This window comes from Poecilia formosa, unplaced genomic scaffold, assembly GCF_000485575.1.
Source record: "Poecilia formosa unplaced genomic scaffold, Poecilia_formosa-5.1.2 Scaffold64, whole genome shotgun sequence".
Taxonomy (NCBI): domain Eukaryota; kingdom Metazoa; phylum Chordata; class Actinopteri; order Cyprinodontiformes; family Poeciliidae; genus Poecilia; species Poecilia formosa.
In genome coordinates this window covers 2188282-2211354 of record NW_006800003.1, presented here as the reverse complement: position 1 = coordinate 2211354, position 23073 = coordinate 2188282, and the positions used below count along the sequence as shown (strand labels likewise).

The window sequence follows — 23073 nt, the reverse complement described above, 5'->3', positions numbered from 1 at the left end:
TAGCTATGTTAATTTTGATCAAAAGATTAGTCAATATTTTATTCAGGCTCATGCACTGACATACATTCAAATTGTTGATCAAAACAAGGTTGATGTCACTGTTTTGTAATCATTTGTTACAGAACAAAAGCAACAAATGAAACTTCTTTAATATGAATCTCTGATCTTGCCCTGATCCTGCATGGATAAATTGGGTATATGGGAAATGGCACCGTTGTCTAGCCATAACAATTACAGATTTAAATCCATTGGTTTAGTTTGAAAAAACCTCTAACCTAAACCACACCCGGACTCCAACCCATACCATAACCCTACTGAGTGAAACCAAAGCAGATCTGGAACAATCTCTTTAACTCAGGGCTGGAATCTTGCTAGCTTAGCTTTTTTTTTTTTTTTTTTTTTCTAAGTTTAGCTTCACTGGATTTCAATCTTTTAGCATCACAGTTATTATCACACATTACTCTCATTTTCTTCAGTTAATGGTGATGAATGTCACTAAACTGGAACCCAACTGGCCTTGGGTTTCACATTAGCAGAAGGTTAATGGATACATCACAGTTCTGAAATGTGGAACCAAAAATCTTGGTTCCGAATTTTTTTATTTATTTTTTTTTATTTTAGGTATTTTCCTTATTATGAAACAAATTCCAAACAATGGCCTGTGACTTGACCCTTTTCACAGATCAAACCCAAAGTGTGATGCCTATCATATCAAACTAGCAGGCGGTGAGCTGATTCCAGAGAAGCTGTCCACATAAGCACTACGGCTTCAGCCTCCAGGTCTTGAAAATTCTGGGAACAACTAGTACAGACCGAGAGCAAAGTGTTCTCCTTGACCTATAATAGGACGATGAGTTATGTAGATAAGACGCACCCAGGCCATTCGGGGCTTTTACGCCATGCTTTTGTCTCATTCTGTAGCCCATAAATTGTCTTTTTCAGATGGTTTTATGTTCTATTCCTGTGTTTTGTGAAGTTGTAAAGTATGAGTTACTATTTCATTATGTTTCAGGGAATATTTGCTTTATCAAATGTTTTCTTCTGTGAGAACCTTACATCAAACCACAGGAAACATTGTGTGTCCTCATGTTCCTTCTCTTTTTTAACCTGGAGGGATTCTCACAAAAGATGCAAAAGGTTTTTCTTGGTTAATTAAGATAAAGTTATTTTACCTAATTGTATTATCTAGTTATTGACAAAGTTGAATATAATTTATAAGGTTATCAAGTTATCTTTCTTATTGCAATGCATTTCATTTAAGCAATTGCAATCTAAAAACAAAAGTCATGAATGCAATTCACTGAAACTTGCAGAAATTCTTTGCTTTGTGTTTTATCTGTCCAATATGTTTGTTTTGGCTCTCCATACTCTGCCCTTGTAAAAAAAAAAGAAGAAGATGATGCTTCACAGCTCAGGAAAAAGATTCAAATCACTTCACACCTTCATGACAGGCCAATTCTAAAAACACTCACAAGATCTGGTCCTATATACGGTTTCCATTTTGTTTGCAGATAATATTTCAGATTTGCTCCTCAGACATTCAGACCTTATTGCCAAGATCAATTCAAGGTGGCAGAAATGTCGTCAAAACGAGTGGCAGTCTTGGTATTTAGCCTTACACATTAACATAACAATTTTAGACAAGAATTCTGACATTATTTTAAAATATGTGCTTTAATATTTTAAAGGTAATCTCAGATCTAGTGTAATATTGAAACCTAATGTGTCGTTTAACAGGGATGTTATCATACACAGAATCAGGTCGTTAAGACAGTAAAAAGTTTTCGGAGTGTTTGACTTGGCCACATCGAGCCAATCGACCAAAGATTTGCGATGCTCCAAATGGTGCTGGGTATCATCTCTCTAGCCCTACAGTATTTGTACAGGCCAAAGTTAAATATTTGAGGAGCACATGTTGGGATGAAGGGTGACACGGGATTTCATCATAAAGCCGGGAAGGATGAGTCAGCGGGGGGGTCATTTTAACAGTAGTGTCAACATCATGAGATCCCTACTCCGTCCACTTGGCAAACAGTGCATCGCAGACTTTCTGCTTTCTGGAAGGGGCCGGTGCTTTCTCAGAACACCTTTTCAGTCGAGTCAACACATTTTTGACATTTGCTCTCTTTGATTTTGCACAGTGGGTCCAAAGAAACTGGAGGGCTAGAAATGAAGCAGGTGTAACTTCTGCACTGCCAGGACGTTTTCTTTGTGTCAATATGGAAAGAGGAACGGTGCTGTATTCTCAATTTGTATTAAGCAGTCAGAAAATTGATCTCTGGTTTATATCACCATTTTCTTCTGATTCTAAGACTGAGCATTTCTTTCCCCACTAACCCCCCAGCTGCAAAATGTCTGATGGAAGTTTCCAAGGTCCCGTTTACTTGGCTGACTTGGTGAGAGCTGCATCAAGCTGACCGTCAGCTGACTGTTGCGGGGGTTTTTGTTTACCCAGCCCTCCTGTCTGTGAACATCCAACACAACTCAAACACAGTCACCTGGCAAGTCCACCTGCCGTCCTGTTAGCAAGTTCAAATTCAGCAAGAATTCCTGCTTACGCTAAACTGAACCAAGACATTTAAAGTAAAACGACAAGCAAGACAGTTTTCATGTTCTCTCCCTTCATCCATGCATTTCTGGGTCCTCGGGTTTTCTCCCACAGTCCAAAAATGTGCATGTTTGGTTAATTAATCCCTGAAAAATGTCCCAAAGTGCGAGTACGCAAGTTTCTTTGTCCTGCTTGTCACTGTGCTGCCCTGAAATGAATCTGTTGGCTGCTGGAGATACTCTGCAAGCTGCATGCTGCAAGGATAGAGCAGGGATAGAAAGATGTTCAGAAGCACTTCAGTTTGCTCCACCTGCACCACTCATTTTTACTCTCTTAATCCCTGACATTTTAACTTTCTGTCCAGTTTGCTTTAGGTTCTTCCTCCAATTTCCAGCTTTCCATCTCAATCACATAAACTCACCGTAGTGCAAGCCTCTATCGCTACATCCTATGTGTTTGTCTTCTAGGGGTTCCGATGCAACTATCTATTTCCAAAGCAGACACCTGCTCTACTCCTCCTTCTGACACAGGACTATTTACCAGAAGGAGCAAAGGGAAAGGGGTTGTGGTCAGAGAAAAGCAAGATGTTGGGTGACAGATCAACAGGGGAAAATGAAAGAGTTGTTGATGCAGACTGCTTTATTTTAACAGGAGAAAAAATGAGCATTTCTAATGTTTTTTGGTGGTCTGACTGGATCCCAGTCACCATCTCTGACATACACCAAAAAGGTTAGGGAGGATAAATGATGTTTTAGTTGGCCTGGTTACATCCCACAACTGGCGCAGAAGGACCAGTAAAGACGTCTTTAATGCCACATCATCGGTGTCGACAACCTTCTCCATGACGTCCCTTTGTACGCAGAATTTAAGACGGGAGATTGTCCCTCATTTCAAACTGATCTGCCTGTAAAAGGACATTAATAAGTTACAAAGAAGTTGCTACTTTGTTTAAAATGAAGGCTCTGAATAACATTGGTGACTTGCCATTTGGTTTTCACCTGCTTCTAAGGTACTCTGCTTAGAGTACCATGTATTCTGCTCTCAAGCAGAAAATCCAAAAGGTGAATATCAAGCTATCAGTTCCTGACTTTAAGTCCAAGCACGCTTGGGTTATGCAATAGGACAATGGGCCAAAGCACACAAGCAATCCACTTCTGAATAGAGATAGGCATCAGCACCCCTTGCAAACCCACTAAGGATGAGCATGTTTGAAAATGGATGGATAGATGGCATTTAACTAATTTAGGAATGTGCTGTTGTTAGGCTATGTCACTTTTATGTAAATAAGCTGTTGCTAGACAAGCTCCCCCAGCTCAGAGTTTAAAGTAGCACCTCAGACATGTGAAAATGGCTATAAGTAGATGCATAGTGGTACAAGCACACATCTTTGACTCAGAGTATGTGTTAGTTTGTGCCAAATGAATGTTGTTCACACTGAACAACAATATGAAACACATAAGACATAATTTTGTACTTACATCGCCATCATCTGCAGATTTGTAATGAACAGTAGGACCAGAACCTTACTTCAGTCAAAGTCTTTTGACTGAAGTAAGCGTACTACCAACAGCGTATGGCAAATCCTGCCATACGCTGTTGGTAGTTTTCAGAGTGGCGTGTGCAAACTACAACTCCCATTGGAAATATCACAGGGACATTGTAGCGCAAAATTGAAACTAAGCCACACAGCTCTTTTCTACCTGACTGGGAGAAAATGCATGGACCCATGCTCTGCATTGCAGCCAACAAAACATTTTCATTTTCAAGCAGCCGTTGCAGCGTCTTGAATGAAGTGGGGGGAGCTCCATTTGGGTTGCCAGGTGAGGTGCTGGGCTTGGCTTGGGATTGCCAGGTAACAAAATTGTGATGCAACAATTTAGAGATTTTTGAGACAGGTCTCAAAAATCTGTGCAGAACTTATTCCCCAAAAAACGTAAGGATGTTCTTTTTGTTTTGTTTTTTTTCTGCTAACTGATGAAAAAAAACAACAACATCCCATTATATTGAGATAACTAATGAAAATGATTTTTAATAACATTCAAAAAATTGTCAGAAACGTGCTTCCATAATATTGCTATGTATACTACATACTATGTATATTGCTATGCTATGCAAAATATTATTTTCAGTTAAAAATTAGATCCTTTAGTGGTTTATTTTTTTTAAGCAGCATCTTTTGCCCCTGTCTGAAACAACAAACATTAGCTTCTCACCCCTGTCAGATGAGTATGAGGAAACACTGCCATCTAGTGGATAAAACATACAATGGCTAGTTTTTGACCACACTAACAAAAGTATGGATTTCCTAACTGTTGGCTTAGAAAGAAATAAGGGGGCCTGTAATAGGGCCTCTGTTACGTAACTCCAGAACAAAAATGGCATAATTTTGGTTGATACTCAAAAACACTAGCATGATTTTCCAAAGCTAATGTGCTCGTGTGAGCTAATGTTAAGTTTTTGAGGGGTTTTTTTCTCGACATCTCAATCCTCAGGAGGCTTCAACACGTGTCTGGAATTTCCTTTGACAGCCCCACTGAGCAAGCTCCTTGGACACCGAAAAACAAAAACGGCAGACTTTGTCGAAAAGTCCCTGCGTCTGTTCTTATGTGAGGCTGAGCTCACGTGAGGTGGAATCTGAATGGAGGCCATGCACATGTTAAATGTCGATTTGTTGAGGCGTGGGGGAGGCTCTGACTGGGAAAACAGATTACCATAGATGTTGACTTGCAGGGCTTCGCAGAAGTTTTTTTCACTCGTGGTGTTTCACATTTTTTTCACCTTTTGACCACATACTTCAAGGTCAAGGAAACTATTAAGAAAGGAAAAGCAAAGACACCCAACGGCAAAGATCAGCAGCACATGGGTGTGTAACGTATGCAAAATTTCAAGGTGTGACATTTCCTATATTTTAATTTTCTCCTCATGTCATGCACACAGGTCCATCTCCTGTATTCTAGTTTGAATCAAAATAATTCCCGTCTTCACAGACTGAAAAGAGTGCGTGGGGGAACAGTGGATTGCACTCTTGTCAGGAGATCCTGGGTTAAAATCCTAGCCTGGGCATAAAATTTACATGTTCATGCCTGTGCATGAATTAAATCCCTCTGGAGGTTAATCGGTCTCTCTAAATCACCATGAACCTCGTCCAGTGGCCACTGAAAACAGGCACCAGGCCACCTGTAACCGATGCTCTATACACAGTTAAGTGACCAATCATTTTAGACAGTTACGTGTGGGTCAATCATAATAAAAATAAAAAAAAACATGTAATGATTGAAGGGAATATTTTGAAATCACTGTAATAATTTAAAATGCATATATTTTTAGATGCTCCTTTCAGTGGCAAATGAATGCAAGGTAAAACCTTGAAGTTGTTTGGAAGTTTATTTGTCAGACACGTATATTTGACTAACACCCTGCATATGAAGACTGAAAAACCAACAAAGCTTTCAGAAAGCATGAAGCCATCTGTTTGTACAATTGAAATACAGCGGAGGAAACAACGATAAGTCTTTGCGAAATAAAGTGCAAAAACTAGACTATGGGCTTTCAGAACAGTTTCTTTTTAAAATTCCAACCATGCAAAATTCAATATCAATCAAACAAGCCCGTCTTTGAGTAGACCTATGTATATATTTGAAATAGTGGTATTGAAATAAAACATCAGATTGATCATCTTTGAGTTTTCACATTTGAGGGAAAAAAAATTAACACTTAAACATAGAGTTGCTGTTTTTCGTAAAACGTTTTTCATTCCTGTCTAGTCAATATCAACTTGTATTTGATCATCATTGTATTTAATATTACATATATACACTGTTCTACTTTAAGGGTTGCCAGGCATAAATGTAGCATTCATATGCAGCCATGGTGACGTCAAAGACATTTCAGAGGAAGACCTGTAGAACCTATGAAACCAAGAAGTGATGATCCTTCCATGTAACGAAATGCTGGCCTACTTAATATAATATTTTTAGCTTTAACGGTAAATGTTCTGTTACATGTGACTGAAACTAGCAAAGATCAGAGCATAAGTACATACCTTAAATCAGCAGTGAATAAGGATGGATATAAGTGCTTTGTGCGCAACAGGCAACAGAGAAAACAGTGCTGAATAGTTGAGCTACGTGTAGCAGATCTGTGTAATATGACCAATAATGGTTTAAATCAGTTTAATCCAACTTTCAACTAAAGAGACTGAGCCTCTTCTTCATGTAGAGAAAGGCGAGATACGTAGCTCCCCCAAGGACCCCGACCAGCAGAGTCGTGCCGACTATAACAGGAGCATTCTTTCTGGCGACTCGGAACGCCACAGGAAGGACAGCAGAGATCAAGATGTTGTTGACGTGGCCCAGCACCCTCCGGAAGGCCGGCCGCTCCACAACACGCTCGTAGTACGTTTCCACGTTGACCCGGCTGCCGTTGCCCCAGTAGCGTCGGGAGAGACCGAGGAACTTCAAGCGGTGCAAGGTGACCGCCAGCGAGACGTCGGCAATGCTGAAGAAATCTCCGCACAGCCACGACGGTTTGCCTTCCTCTGGGAAGACGGGAGATGAAAGACGCGTTTAAAGAGAAATAAATAAAATAAATAATAAAATAGAAAATGTTGATGCTAAATGTTGCTTACAGCGGTTGTTTTCTGACATACCAGGTGTTTCCTCCGCTCTCCTCTGCAATTCTGTCTCCACCTGGTCCATCACACTTTCCAGTTCATCCAGGAGCTTCTTGAGATACTTCATGTTGTCATGGTCAAACAACTTGGACTACAGGGATTAGAGCAAACTTAGAATCCAGAAAAAAAAACTACCTGAGCAACTACTTTTTAGACTCCTGTCCTTCCAACTCAGACAAGGAAGTAGACCAAAAGATACTTACTTATACTTATCTAGCAACCCTGAACAGGAGTATCTCGTTTATATACTTTGGATCAACATTATTAGATTCTTTTTCTTCTTTTGTTCTTTCCTTCAGTTTGTTATTTTGTTTGTATTTCTTTTTTAACTCATGTAAAGCACTTTGAATTGCCTTGTTGCTGAAAATGTGCTATTTAAGTAAAATTACCTTACCTTATTTTACCTTACCTTAGAGACACATTTGATTAGAGATGATTATGGAAACCATGTACCTTTATTCTACATTGCACATCAACACACTGAAAGAAATTAAGGCTGGAAATGATCAGTCTGACTGGCAAACTCTCCAGTAATGCCCTCATATTGAGATTTTTTTAGTTTGTATTATTATTATTATTATTATTATTATTATTATTATTATTGTTATTATTATTATTAAGGCCAACTAAAGAAGAAATAGTTTCCAAACATTAATGTAAGCTGAGAATGATTTTTTTTAGACTTATTCACATCTGGCATATCAAAATCAATTACTAAATGTTCAGAATCTACACTCAATTGAAACTTGAGTGTAGATCAGAATAAACCTCTCCAGCTAATCATAGAAGCACAATTTTTTTTTTGTTACGTCCCAGTTCAGACACAGTCGAAAAGAAGTAGAATAGGAAAAGTGATTAGTCAAGAGGTCTGGTTCTAAATTCCATTTTTTGCACATTTGGCAGTTTGCTAATATTGTTACCCCGACTTACTTTCAAACGCCTCTGTTTTGCTATGTAAGCATCTTTAAGCTCTGGGTTCTGCTCAGCCAGTTTCGCCAGCTCCGTCTGCGTGTTTCCAATCTGTGCTGCCAACAACAAACAGGCACGGGCATCATGAGGCGCACTTTAGATTTCAGTGTGAAATCAGTCATTTTTATGGAAAGATTATGCTGATGGAAGGTTCTGGTGTATACTCACAATGAGTCTTTAATGGTGCCTTTGAAATGTTCCTTTTTAGAGGTAATTAAAAATACTAGCAAATATTGACCAATCTGACTGCAGTAAAAAATTAGCATGTCAAAGGAGGAGGCAAAGTTAAGCTTTCTGATTAAAGAACACTGTGCTGACTTGTCAGTGATAGCAGTGGAAGCAACATGTTTCAGGTTTGTTTTGCTGCCATTGGCACAGAAGCATTGCACAAGGTTGAACATTTTATTTTGGTGAATGGAATAACCAATGGCATCTATAGGGTCTAAATCTTAAACTGCTCTGCAATATCAGGTTGCCTTACTTCGTATCGATGCAGCAGCATATGCAGGGATGTGGGAGTCGGCAGTGATCTCAGGATGAAGGATACAGCCGTGCGTGTATGCGTCCATGGGCAGCGAGTCTAGCAGCTCCCTGTAGTGCTGCACTCTGAGATAGTACCTGCTGCTCTCCTCAGGAACCAGCCTGGGAGTTCCCTCTGAAGACACACAGGCCAAGGAAACAGTAAAAATATGGACATCAAAACAAACTTTAAGAAAAGCTGACATGTTAACAAAACAGATATTCAGTCATGAACAAAAAAAACAAAAAAAAACTCTTGTGATTGTTAAATTACTGACGGGAAACTAATAAGTACATCATACGAATACAAAGCTGTCCATTGTGGTCCAAATAATCCATATTTATTCAGCTTTACTAATCTGAACTTAAACATCTGACGTGTTCTTATACAGGCTTTTAGAAGAAAAAGCAAAAAAGGCAGTTTAAAAATGCAGTGATGAAATGCTGACCATTGATGATATTTTGAAAAGATTCAATGATTGAATATTTTCAAGTTTCAACTTAAGTAAACTCATACTTGCCTGATTTGTTTTTCATTTCATTTGCAGTGCAGAATCTTAAGAGCACGTGGATGAATGCAAACCAAGACAAACGTTAAAAGCAAATAAAAATAAACACACATGCAGTTTTGAACAAAACTGAACAGAAAAGAGAAAAGAAGACAAATGAACTAAAAGAAGGCAAATATTCTAACATCAGATGCCTTGCTGCTCTCTTTTTCAAACTTATCAGAAATCCATTCTGAAACTACTAAGTTAGTAAACCTAGCCATAATTTAACCATATGAATGAGGCCTAATGTTAAAAAGTTTAAGTGTACTGTAGTCTTACCATAGCTAAAGTTATCCTCCAGATAATCCATGATCTGTGTTGGATCACAGATGACTTTATCGTCGTGGACCAGAACCGGCACCTCACCCGCGGGGTTCAGACGCATAAACCACGGTTCATTGTGTTCACTGAGAGGAAGGCTCACATCATACTCCTCACAGCGCAAACCTTTCTCTGCTATGGCCAGACGCACCTAAATGACAAATGTAACGGTCAGTAGAGATCTTCTCTTTCCACACCCCTGAAATAATTTAATCAAATATGCAACGGTTTAAATGAATAAATGTCGCGAAAAATGTAACTTTGTCCTTTTAATAATATGCCAAAAAATCATTTAGAGCCACATTGTTCCAGTTTCATTGCTGAAACTGTCAATAAATCTGTATCAGGGAGCTGTCCACTGACATTTGGTGCTGAAACTTGATGACACCGACTCACCTTCTGAGAATTGAAGGACTGGGTCCAGTGATACAGCGTCAGTTTTGAGTCATTGTTACACAACACTGTGCCGCCCTGTCGTTGCGTCTCCTCTTCTGAGCTGGCCTGTATAAGAGCTGCTTTCTCATCTTGGGTTTCAGAGCCGTTTTCCGACGCCATTTTATCTGTTAGCCTTACGAGGGAACAAGAGGATGGGAAGGCGCCACGTCAAGGTTCACATTGTTGCACCCCCTGCTGGCCAGGCGTGGAACTTGGAATAAAAAAATAAAATAAAAAAAACACTTTGCTTTACTTTAATTTTATTCCAGTAAGTAAGTAAGCATCAGGTCAAGTCATTGAGCTCCAGGGTACTCTTTAACCCTTTTTCTATTTATTAGTGAACAGTATATCACCATATCAGCCATATCACGAATTTTAACAGTATCTGATTCATTATTGTTCTTCGATCTTGTCCACCAGTGATTATGTGTAGACAGCCAATGAACAGCCAAAAAAGTCTCCACACAAAGCTTGCTTTTCTTAACTGATCTTTTATAAACAGTTTTTCTTTTTTCTTTTTTTTTTTTTTCCTGTAACTGACATACAACAAAAGGGAAAAATGCATCACAAACTAATACACACATCTTAATGCTACCTTCAAAAGGTTTCTGTAATGGAAATATAACAGAAAGAAAAATAAACACTTACAAAGTCTAAAGTTTTCCGAGGCACAAAGCATTTAAAATACATTCAATGTTCATGAGATGTTTACTTTCTTCTGCCTAAATTCTTGTTGACTAGGTTACCGGAGAAAAATACATCAGAGATAGTTTGCTCCCCACAGCGCTCCCTCGGTCATGTTTCTGCGTAAACAACATGACAAAGATCATTTTCAACAAGTGTCACACTCCAATCAAATTGAATCCACAACATGTATTTTATGGAGGATTTATGTCACAAACTGTGCAGAAGAACACGATGTGTTTATTATTTTTAAAACAATAAAAATCTGAACAGTGCGATCTGTATTTTGTATTTCTTCCCAAATATATATTTTTAAAAAAATAGTTTTTAATAATTTATATGCAATAACAATCATTGTACAGCAGAGGGTGCCCTATTCTTGTTCTTCTATATGACAACCATCTCTTGGGCTTTATCAAGCCTACAAAATACTAAATAATTAAGTTGATGGATCCAGCTAATGAAAGTTGTGAGTATGATTTCCTTTGATTTTACTTTTGAGTCCCGTTGAGATTTTAATGGACTGAAAAATACCACTAAGCCTTTTTTTTTTTTAAACAAAAAAACAAAACAAAAAACCAATGCGCTCTGCTTAGTGCTGTCATCATAATTATACACTCCTACTGTTTATTTTTAGTCCAAAAAAATAAAGCTATAATCTAACCATTGATAATTGCGGTAAACGTGTTTGTTGGGCGTACAGCTACTGTCGACATTTACACCTGTGGCCTGCAAGGCGCGTCTTTCAAATGTGACACAAATATAGAGGTGCCTTATTTTGGTAGGGCTGAGGCGTCAAGGCTCTTCAGCGAGGGGTGGTAGCGCGACAGGCAGAGATGAGAGTGGGAGGTCCTCTGTGGCGTGACGTCGCGATTGGCCCGGTGCCTTTTTCTTCAGCAGGGTCTCCATGCCTCTCTCTCTCCCTCTGTGATCAGTGGGTGAGAGGGGGGAGACGAGCAACACACAGCGGAGAATCCGGGTGTGCGCCTCCGGTAAATGACGCCCACCATTCATACCTTTACTCTTACCATTACGCATGCCATTTGTATTACATATCGGTGTCTGGGTTTCCTCATCCTCTCTGATTTCTCGCTCCTCTCTAGTCATCATCATTATCATCATCCTGCTTGCCATCGTCCTTTCCATCACAGCGCCAGTTCTGGAACAGCCCACTTCGGTCCTGGAGACGCCCGAGTCTGCAGCAGCAGCAGGAGCAGCAGCAGCAGCAGCAGCAGCAGCGCGATCTGCGTTTTTTCCCCCCCCAGCCTTTTATCTGAATGACGGGCGGAAGGTTTGATTTCGACGACGGTGGCACTTACTGCGGGGGGTGGGAGGATGGCAAAGCCCATGGGCACGGCATCTGCACCGGACCCAAGGGCCAGGGCGAATACGCCGGGTCCTGGTCGCACGGCTTCGAGATCGTAGGGGTGTACACCTGGCCAAGCGGGAATACCTACAAGGGCTACTGGTCCCAGGGGAAGCGGCACGGGCTCGGCGTGGAGAATAAAGGCAGGTGGATCTATCGAGGAGAGTGGAGTCACGGCTTTAAGGGTCGCTACGGGGTCCGGCAAAGCCACAACACACCTGCCAGATACGAGGGGACCTGGAGCAACGGGCTGCAGGATGGATATGGGGTCGAAACGTACGGCGATGGCGGTAAGAGCCCACAAGCGTCCTTGTGGCTTTAACACATCATGTGTTATGCAGCTTGTGTGTAGGTTGCTCAGACTCAAACCAAGGGAAGATGTAATAGACTACATGTTTGTGTAAATCTTCACCGGATGTGAGCTGAGATTGCGCTCCTATGCCTCCAAAACTGTTTTTAAACTCATGTCTTTTGCGGCCTCCTTTAAAAAATAAAATAAAATAAAAAAAATTAGAAGTGCATCTCATTTGGCAACTACCGGTTGCTCCTCGCAGGCAGTGGGAGGAGTGAGACTCCTCTTCAGTGGCACCATGCCTGATGAAGAGGGAGATTGGACATCAAAGCAAATCATCCCACTTAAAGCATAGTCTGAATATAAATGGTCTCCCTGTTATGCTCTTATTGAATATTCTATGTGGAACCATATCCCCAGCCAGGATGTACTTGTGGGGCTCCATATTGACTTTGCTTAGGCTGAACTGGTACAATTTCCAGGGGCTCAGAATGGGTTTCTCCTGTATGAGACAGCTTTTTGAGCCTTTTGTAGATCTCTAAAATATACTTAGAAAATCAGCTGATTTAGCCAATGTATGTATGTAATCTCCTTGGGTGCCACTTTTTACCTGTACAGTTGACCTATATGAAACCTGTTTAAGAAATCAACTGTAGGTCATAAATTATCCACAGTTAATTCTTCTTGAGGCCCATTCATAAGCCAATTTCCTTCCAGTATAGGCCCCATATGGGGATGTTGGTTGGGTATTTGGGAGCATCCTTATCTTATGGGGTCTGTTTGGGCCTGTTTCCAGCCAAATCCACAGAAACAAAAAAAAACTAACCAACTGCTTAAGATCTCCCAAACTAACAATATGCCCCCTAGAGGTCATAAGTCCAGATTATATATTTATTCATTTATTACATGAAACAAGTGCTTTGGAGAAGGATGGTTTAAAGCCCATAAAAAATGAAACCCGTGCATATTTAGTTATTTGTAAAATTAAACACACCATGTTTTGAACTCTGTTGAGTGGGTTTTAAACTTCACCTCTGTACGTAAAGCAACCGAGTTGCACTGCACACATGAAGGCAAGCTAAAACTAGCATCCTAGGTATGGACAAGTGGCTGCTTTCAACATACACCGAGGTTATAAAGAGTAAAAAATATGTTAGTTTTCTCAATAAGATGCCAAAGTACCATAGGAATATATGTTGCTTTTTTATGTAAATGAAACTAATCATTAGTATGAGTAATACCATGAATATGAGTAATACCATCTTCTTAGTATTGTTACTTATCATTCTGTTCTCGCTGTGAGACATCCAAGAGACTGGAGGATTTGTTATCTACTCTTAAGTGAGGCCTCATGGTGCAGAATAAATGCCTTACATATGATTGTTGCAGTTTGCTGGGCTCGGTAAATCAGCTGATCCTAGAGGATCTACTCAACATCTGGCTGTCTGACCCTGTTACATCCTGATAACTTGATCTGCAGGGTTACCAAATTGGACTGCAGTTCGGAGCCAGCCTGTTAATCACACTGTTTATCCATCTAAATTCCCGCTCAGGCCAGTGTAGCTTTTCTTCCCCCCTCCTTTTTTTTTGTTAATATGTGACCATAGCAGCTTATTTCATTGTGTTTCAAAATGAGATTGGAGGAACGTATTAATTAGGATCGGGATTGTAATGTGATGCTTTGAAGAAGCTACAGAAGACCTGCACATGCTCAGCAGCACTGAATAGGATTAATAAAGTATTCCTCTTATTATGTGACTCATAGCAATTCCCTGTCGTCACAGGCAAACAGAAGTGAATTTGCGTATCGTCAGTGAGGAGAGTTAGTCGCTGCCTGAAAACATAATCCTACCCAAGTGATTCTTGTTTATACCAAGTGATTCACAGAATCAGATGGTCTTCAATTAAGCCTTTGATTCAGTTTGCTGTGTTTACCATCACTGATCTAAAAAAGAGAAAGCATTTCATTAGCTATATATGTATATTTTACCCCAAAGCATGGATCCTTTAAATTGCTGTATGAGTAAGTGTATTCATTTCTGCACCTTTGTGAAGTCCATTAATTTCTGCCAGAATCCCATACATACTTGCCTTCAGACCGTACTCCAAGTCTTATCCTGAACTGACGGGTAGCATAAAGAGATTCTTGGAAGTAGAGGAGCAGATTTTGTTTGTCCAATTACCACTATTAAATTTCCCGCCTCAGTATGCTAACACATAATGTAAATAAATTACATTAGTTTTCTCAAACAGTTCCCAATCTTGACCACCAAAAATTCGATTTGTGAAAAATGCCAACGTATAAGTCTTATTTCCAACCATTTTCACATAGTAGACATGACAAAAGTGAAATATCTTTAGAGCTTGTAAGCGGAAAGGGATTTTATTGAAGAATGAATGGTGAAATGTTACGGAACCACAGCAACTCACTGGTTTATGTCTGCATGTTTCCCAGGAACCTATCAAGGCCAATGGATGGGTGGGATGCGTCATGGTTATGGCGTCCGTCAGAGTGTTCCCTATGGCATGGCCACCGTTATCCATTCCCCGCTTCGTACGTCCATGGCCTCCCTGCGCTCTGAGCAGAGCAACGGTGCAGTCCTCCACGACCTCTCCTCCCCTGTGGACACGCCGACGGGCACTCGTGGTGGTTTCGTCCTCAACTTCCACTCAGACAGCGAGGTCGTCACCGGCAAGAAGAAGGGCCTGTTCCGCCGGGGTTCCCTTTTCGGCAGCCTTAGGCAGTTGCGCAAGTCTGACTCTCGGACCTCTATCTCCAGCAAACGTAGCTCCGCAAGGAGCGATGCCACCATGAGCCGAATCAGTTCCAGCGACGCCAACTCCACCATATCAATCGGTGATGGCGAGCTGCCAGACGAGGACCTACCACTGGAGGACCACGTGGACGCGACCACGACTGAGACCTACATGGGGGAGTGGAAGAATGACAAGCGTAACGGATTTGGTGTTTCAGAGAGATCCAACGGGATGAAATATGAAGGAGAGTGGCTTAACAACAAGCGCCATGGCTATGGGTGCACTGTTTTCCCAGACAGCACCAAAGAAGAAGGGAAGTACAAAAATAATGTGCTGGTGCGTGGAATAAGAAAGCAGTTGATTCCTCTTAAGAATCCCAAAACCAAAGAGAAGGTAGATCGTGCTGTGGAGGGGGCACAGCGGGCTGCAGCCATTGCGAGGAGTAAGGTGGAAATAGCCGCTTCCAGGTACTTGTGATGCTTATGTGTATGTGTGTTTTCATTCATCCTCCTGTACATGCATGTGTGTGTGCACTGTTTAAATAGACAACAAAGGCAGGAGAACATCCTGAAGAGGGTTTTCATAAATTGAAGGCTCTGAGTTGTCTAGTGACCTGTTGTCCAAACCTTTATACATCATCAGCAGTCAAGGATTTTGTGTTGCCAGGGCAATAGTCCCTGGAAAAAAGGTTCTGTTTCTATTCTCTGCACAAGTTTTTCATTCCCAGGGGAAGGGGTCGGGCGTCTTTGTTTGCATTGTGTGCGTGTTTCGTGTGTCGGAGAGTTCACGTGTGTGAGCTGTATGACCCATAGCTGTGCCCACGCCAAGTATTGCTCTGATGTGGCATCTGCTCTTTAACAGGTGAATGTGATGTGACCTTTTCATCCAGAGTCCCCCCTACCACCGACCTCCACCACCACGCTGGGGCTCACAGCATTGCTTTGACATCCTCTGCTTTCATTGCATCAGGGAATTGTATGAGTGATGACTTAGGGAGCGAGTACAAGCTGGGAAAAGGGTTTGATGCAATCAGGCATGGCTGATTTTGCTCCTGCTCTCCCAAGGGGGGCACATAAATTTGCATGCATAAACATGTCAACGACAATTTATGAAATCCAGAAGCTCAGACGCGTGAGTGCACTTTAAACACACGGTTAAATCACAGCACAATAACTGATCATTTGTTGTTCATCCTCACGACGACCGTAGCAACATGTGTGAAGCTAACAAGACTTAGATTTTGGCTTGGACTGCTTAAAGTGTTTCAACATTTTATCTGTGAACATTCTGTATCTCCCTTTAAAACTTAAAAAACAGAATTGAGTTTTTCCCTTACAGGTAAAGTTCTTATATATGTTTGGCTTATTGTCTATGTCTGCAAAGGTTTGTGCCACGTGGCTTAAGTACAGTAGGCTGCTTCATGAAAGAGCTGAATAATTTTGGATATGTTTAATGTCCTGTCATCATCTTCACATATGCAATATAAATGTGAGGCTTTTATTGTTTTATTATTTTGTTTTCAAGGTGGAAACGTCCTTTAGCAAACGAAAGCCATCACTAAGGTCCTAGCATGATTGGCTCTTCTTAGCAGATTTGGTTTATTTACATTGGTTGGTTTCCTGGATACCAAGGGCCAAGTACTTGTTTACTTGGTCATTATATTCTAACTCTGTACAGATAAGAAAAAATCTACTGTAATTCTTATTCTTTTTTTTTATAAGGTGTTTATGATATATTATTTCTATTGTAAGAAGAATATTTTTATTTGAGTTTAAAGATGTAAAATAACACAAGGCTGACTTGACATGTTTACTGCAAAATATCTTCATTCCTATTTTGTCAACAACAGAACCTGCATTAGGGTGAGACTTCATGCATGTCAGTGAAGGCCACTGGGCTTGAAATAATCATACTGGGAATGGAGATAAATGGCGGATGCTTTTAAAGCAAGAGACATCTGATCTCCTCTTTGGTTGTTTACACAGGGAATCGCCAGGAAAATGATTCAGTTTGCACAAAGTGTTTATATCAGACAGCAAGGTTCCCTCTGCTGAACTTGAGTGATCAAATTACAGTCTGCATCGTGCGCCGAAGTCTTCAAACTTTCTGCCTCCTTTCAAGATATTTTTTAACAGCACATTTATGCTCTGAGCTCCACAGAGCGGCGAATTGTCAGCACGTTACGTAAGTCCGGTTGTACAGTACAGTGCACTGTGAAAGATGCACTCGTATTGATCTGGTCCTGGTCACGTGACTCTCTGTCTTTGATTGTGCAGCGTTCCCAGAGGACGCAGAGGGAAGCAGGGCGAGCTGAGGGAGATGAGCGCATGCCGGAGAGTAAAATGAATTAAATCGTACGAGTTCTAATAGAGCACGACCGGGGGAGCTGCGTGTTTGCTGAGCTGATGGTTTCTGAAGAGGAGGGCTGAGGTGATGGAGGAACAGGAGGGGGTGCAAAAGGGGCATGGAGAGTAACACTCCCCTGTGGTTTTACAGTAGAGAGGAGCTATCCCATCCGCCTCTGGGATGGAGCTGATGACCTCATGCTTGTGATGAGCTAATCAATAGAGAGCCAGCGTGATGCAGTGGAGTGAAGTTTTCTGTCTCTCATTCACAGTTATTGTGCCCACCTATCTTTGTAAAATGGACACTTTCACCAAGTCCGCTGCGCGGACGCACGCGCGCACGTGCGGGTGGGCGTGTGTTTGTGTGGCGTGGTTAAATGAGGCCTGGGAACCGAGATAAGTGACCAGGCAGCTGAAAGGTTCACAGAGTCATGAAGCTTCTCCCATGAATCGTTTTTTTGTTACAGTTCAGCAGTTTAGGTATCTTGGTAACTCAGCAGTTTTGCTGTATGTGCACACAGAGTGTGCAAGGTACTGTGAAGCCCTTTGTTATCTCAGCTTCCTATATAAAGCTCCTCTGAATGTGTGCAAAGAACAGATGTTTAAATGACTATTAAGGTGCATATCAATCAATCAGAATGACGTCAACATTTTAATAATATTTTTTACACAAAAAGAAATCTATCTAGCTATTGTCAGTAGCTTACAATTAATGAAAACTTCAAATAATCTTTTTTTTTAGAAAAACACTTTTTAAGTTTTATGGTCATTTCATGACCAATGCACAAAGAGAGAACACAATTGACGCAACAGTTTCCCTTAAGAAAGAGAAGCTGGTTCCTAAAGAAGCGAGGTGCAGTTTTCAACTTGTATAGTAATGGCAAGTTGAGTAGAAAATAAAAATGGGGGAGGGAAAATGTGCAGAATCAAATGTCTTGAGAGGAGAAACAATTCACAAAACAAATTAGATGAGCTACAGATGGCTGCTATTTAAGCAACCTGACCTCAACCAAGCCATAGGATAAAAGTCTCCACGTCACATCGCTGCAGTGATTCATGCTAAATAAGCCCCAACAAGGTGTTTAGTTCAGTACATAAAACACTTTTCAGTGGGTTGAAATTTCTGTTTTGTAAATTCTCTTTTTTTGTCTTACGTTCTTATTGCCTAAAATACCGGATTCCACATTTTCTTTATCTGTAAGCCAGGATATTTAAAATCAACAAAAAAGTCCCTTTAACAGTAATTTGCCTAATATCAAGAGGTGTTGTATTTATTTCTTGAGATTAGAGTTGCAGAATACATCAAATAGAAATGGTCATCTCAGATTCCATGTGTCACAATTGTAAGGGGCTTCTTGAATGCAGATTTAAAGAATTTAATTGAATGTTTTGTCATTCGTACAAATGAAGCGTGCCAACGATTTACTCGGCTTGTTGGATGAATGTTCCCCGTTGGTGGCTGTGATGGATTCACATTTTAAGCGGCTAAGTTGCTAAAGCTCTCAAAGAGTTCAGATTTTAAAGAAAATAAATGAAAAAGCCAGGCATATGTGAGTTAGACATATTGTCATTTCATTTTTATGGAGAAACGTTACTGTTGCATGTTTTCCTATTATAGTACAGCCGGAATTGGGATGTACCTAAAGGTTGCATTGAGCAGAAAGACAATGCATCTATGTAACGCTAGACCATCAAATGTCTGACTGTAAGTTAGAACATGACATGAAATCCAGCTGGACATAGTTGTGAGCCATTTGATGCCACTTTTGTCTCTTCGTGCAAAGATTTGCAGAATCGTTGTTGTTTCCTGTTTGTTTAGTTTTTGGTGTGGAGATTTAGCAGACCCACACCACTTCCATCCAGGTTTCTGACAGTAAAATGTGAAAAACCAAACTGACTGACCCTGAAGTCAACGTGATGAGGTAGTAACCTGTTCAGGGTGTAACCTGGAAATATGACTTTTTTATAATCCAGGTCAAGCGTTATTCTTTTCAGTTCACTCTGTGATTGCCATTAGGTACTATAACCTATTTTGTTGGAGTGAAAGCCTAACTAGGCATTCAGAGTCAAATCTACTGAGTGAAATCAAACTAGTCCTGTACTGATCCTTATTTGGACTTTGCAAAATAAACCCAAATTGGGTTGTTTTCTTTTTACTGAGAGATTTAAAGTCCTTTGGGAGATGTTTTAGAATTTGTAGCCCCTGACTAATCACACAAGAAGACAAGAAGGGTTTGTTTTTTTTTGCTGTCAGATTTCACAATCACATCATTCACTAATCAAAGATTTGAATTAGTTTTGTGGTTTGGAAAAGAATTGTAATAAAATGTTATCAAACTATTAATAAAATGGCGCATTGTAAATCTATGTGAATAGTTTTTTAAATGAAAGAAATTATTTCTAAAATGTCTTTTATTTTTATTTTTAACACACGTGCCGTACTGTTAAGGAGCTTGATGAATAGGTAAACCATGTAAAATTGCTCATGTTGGACCAGTATGCATCTTGGGCTAGCTAGCAATTCTGTTAGTGCCACATTTGAACTTCCTATGCACAATGCGTAGATATTTTTTTCTTGTAGCACTTGAAGAACATTCTTATTTATCACATTTTATTTTTCCACCAACTGCCCAAAACCTTCTATGTAAATTTTAAAAAAAATTAAAAGGGGTTTTGGTGCTTCTTTAGTAGTTAATTTGTCCAAATAACATCAACTAGCATCAAATAGATAGCAATTAGCAAGAAGAAATATCTTGATTGTTTGTTTGTTTGTTTGTTTTTTTCATATGATGTTGATGCAACACCCCAAGAATTTAAGTTGCGTGAAAATGTTGGGTCAAAATTCTCAGTGACCAAAGAAATTCTGTAAAACAGCACGTTAATCTCCTTTCCAATACTTCCCTTTAAATAAGAAAGTAGTGGAGTGTTTTAGGTATACATGCACCTCTATCTATATACCTTCACTTATTCAGAGCCCAGCTATTTGCGCTCATGAACCCCTCACATACATATACACTGAGATGCACACAGCCTGCTAAACAAACACATACAGAGTACATGCACTGTGTGTGCCTCTGCTAGTGTATCAGCACTGAGCGCTGCCTAAATAAGGCAAGGCATCAGTTGGCTTATCAGCACCAGCCAGAAATATATACCCGTCCCAACACTGATATAGCCCCCCGCCATGTCTGTGACACTACCATCTCTCCTGAAAGTGTGTTCACGTGTGTCAATGTGTGCGCGAATGTCTAAAAATGTGAGAAAGTGATTCAAAGGGAACGGGCAAAGCTTTCTGAGTGTATAGATGTGAAAATATGTGCAGAATGCGTTTGTGGTGTTTGTGTCCGGGGTGTTTGTTCATCACCTGCTGTGCGAGGTGACCTCAGCCACACACCGCCCGCTCCTTTTTTGGGGAAAGTTATTCAACGACACGTGAGTAGAATAATTCCAGCCCTACGTACAACATCAACTGTCCCACAACAGCAGGGGCTCCTTCTGAAGCAGCTGTAAAGTCGAATATTTGTGAATTAGCTAATGTTCTGTTTGTCACCATGTCTTTTTGATCACACTTAATGTCATGTTTGCAATGAAAGACATTTACAGTAGCAAAAAATATACATAGAGAGCCTACAGGTATGAAGAACTGTCCTGTTATGACAGAGTGTTTTAACATCAGAATCAAACACGCAGATGTACACATATAAAATAACTATCCAAATAGGGTTCGTATATTAATATTTATTACCAGGGTCAGTGCCAGCTACTACATATGACAGAGCTATAAATAAACCTGCTGATGCAACAACACATTTCATCATAAGTTAGTTGAGCGGGTTTTAAATGACCCACTGTGTAATCAAATTACACTGTGAAATTTAGTCTTCTGTACCTAACTGCATTACTATTATGTGAAGTCATAACTAACAGTCATATGCCAGTGGAAGCAAATCATTTTAAGAGCTATGTCATTATTAATTAGGAGCTTTTACATATGCATTTAAAGTGGTCTCCATGTTTATTGGTGCCAACGTTAAATCCGTTTCAAAAGATGCATTTCCTCATCACTGTCGTTCTATAATCTAAGTTTAATGGGAAGAAAAATATAACATCTGCTCTTTACAAAGCAGAGCATAATTGAAAAGTGGAAGGAAAGTGATGCACTTTTAGCTCTTTTTTTTTTACCAAGGAAAATCTGAAAAGTGTTCAGTCCCACTTATTCCAATAACCGTTCAAAGAATCCAATTGTCTTCAGATGTCACTTAATCAATTAATATGGAGTTCATATGTGTAATGCAATCTCAGTATAAATTCAGATGTTCTGAGAATGCTTTAGAGCAGGGGTCTCCAATCCTAGTCTTTGAGATCTACTGTCCTAAAAGCAGTCTGGCTCTAACACACCAAATTGACTCATTAACAAAGGCCTCCTTGTCAAATCCGAAGGTATGCTGAGGAGGTAACACAAGTATTTCATTCAGGTGTGTTGGGATAAATAATTGGGAAGAAAAAAAACAAAAAACGAGAGGGATTTAAGAATAGAGGAAAGGAAGAAAAAAGAGAGAAAATGCAAGAAAATATATTCGGAATCTGTTTCTACACCTGCGGAATAAGTAAAAAATAAAAAGAAAAAGAACAGAATCAAGAAATCACAACAAGTACATTTGCCAAAAACATGTATTCAATGGCAACCACAGCCCAAGATGGAGCGTATCTCTCTGTATGTGAATCCATACCTGACTGAACTAGGTGCAATGCTACTTGACACTCTATTGGCTGGCGATTACAAATTTGCCAATCCAGGAGCAGCATTTATTTCCTTGTCTCTGATTGGCTGCACCTCCAACAGTGGGAATAAGGAGATGCTTCTGCTGTTGTACACATTCAGATGTACTTGATGGTTGAACTCTTCAGTAGATAAGCATTAGGGGATCACAGTATTCACAGATTTTAGCTATGTTCCCTGTACCCCACTTATAACTAGGGTCCACTACATGAATTGAGCTCAATTTGACTTTTTTTTGAGAGACATAGTAGTTATTCAAGTACTATAGACAAATAAAGACATTTTTCAGAGTGAGAGGATGAAGCTATTTTCTTTTTTTTTTTCACTTCCTACTCAGATATATTTCTTCTCCCTGGTGGGAGACGGTAAGAAGGCGAGAAAGAAAGATATATTTTGGCAGAAATCAGCTCCTAGCCTGCAGCAATTTGAGTTTGTATCAGTTCCAGAACACTGCGTAGACTGATGATAGCAAGCAGAAGTAGAAGCAAGTGTACAGTATGTGGAGACCAAGACTAAGAAAATTTTTGGGGTGATTTATAGCCACAGTGTTTGAGCTCTTTGTCCTCAAGTGACTATTTGGGAAATGGTTGAAATGACCCGAGAGAGGACGGAAGGGGAGCGCTGTGCTGTGTCACAACCCAATCCTATCGCCGACAGGACCGGCGATAGGATTGGGTTTCACCCACATTCCAGTGCTGTGTATCTGTGGCTTGTAATCTTTCTGGGAATGGCACATATTTCTTCAGCTTCTCCAGAAAGGCTGGGATGAGTCAGCCAAGCGGGAGGACAAGCAGAAAGGGAGAGGACAGGGGTCATGTGGTGTCTCTGCCTGTC

At 40.3% G+C, this 23073-nt stretch overlaps 2 protein-coding genes across 3 annotated transcripts; one reads left to right on the top strand and one right to left on the bottom strand.

Moving 5' to 3' along the window:
* Positions 1–5913: 5913 nt before the first annotated feature.
* On the bottom strand, positions 5914–10770 carry gdap1 (ganglioside induced differentiation associated protein 1). The gene is made up of 7 exons (XM_007554616.2): positions 10664–10770; positions 9977–10226; positions 9539–9731; positions 8671–8844; positions 8151–8245; positions 7197–7311; positions 5914–7085 (listed from the first exon to the last, which is right to left on the bottom strand). The coding sequence occupies exons 2-7, from the start codon at positions 10133–10135 to the stop codon at positions 6733–6735; spliced, it is 1089 nt and encodes a 362-aa protein (XP_007554678.1). The 5' UTR covers positions 10136–10226; positions 10664–10770; the 3' UTR covers positions 5914–6732.
* A 664-nt stretch (positions 10771–11434) lies between these two features.
* On the top strand, positions 11435–15617 carry LOC103139808 (junctophilin-1-like). 2 transcript variants are annotated; one of them, XM_007554638.2, is made up of 3 exons: positions 11435–11691; positions 11803–12355; positions 14813–15617. In XM_007554638.2, the coding sequence occupies exons 2-3, from the start codon at positions 11977–11979 to the stop codon at positions 15589–15591; spliced, it is 1158 nt and encodes a 385-aa protein (XP_007554700.1). In that variant the 5' UTR covers positions 11435–11691; positions 11803–11976; the 3' UTR covers positions 15592–15617. The 2 variants fall into 2 exon arrangements, with proteins under 2 accessions (XP_007554700.1, XP_016528139.1); XM_016672653.1 differs by lacking the exon at positions 11435–11691 and having other exon boundaries at positions 11701–12355.
* The last annotated feature ends 7456 nt before the right edge of the window (positions 15618–23073 follow it).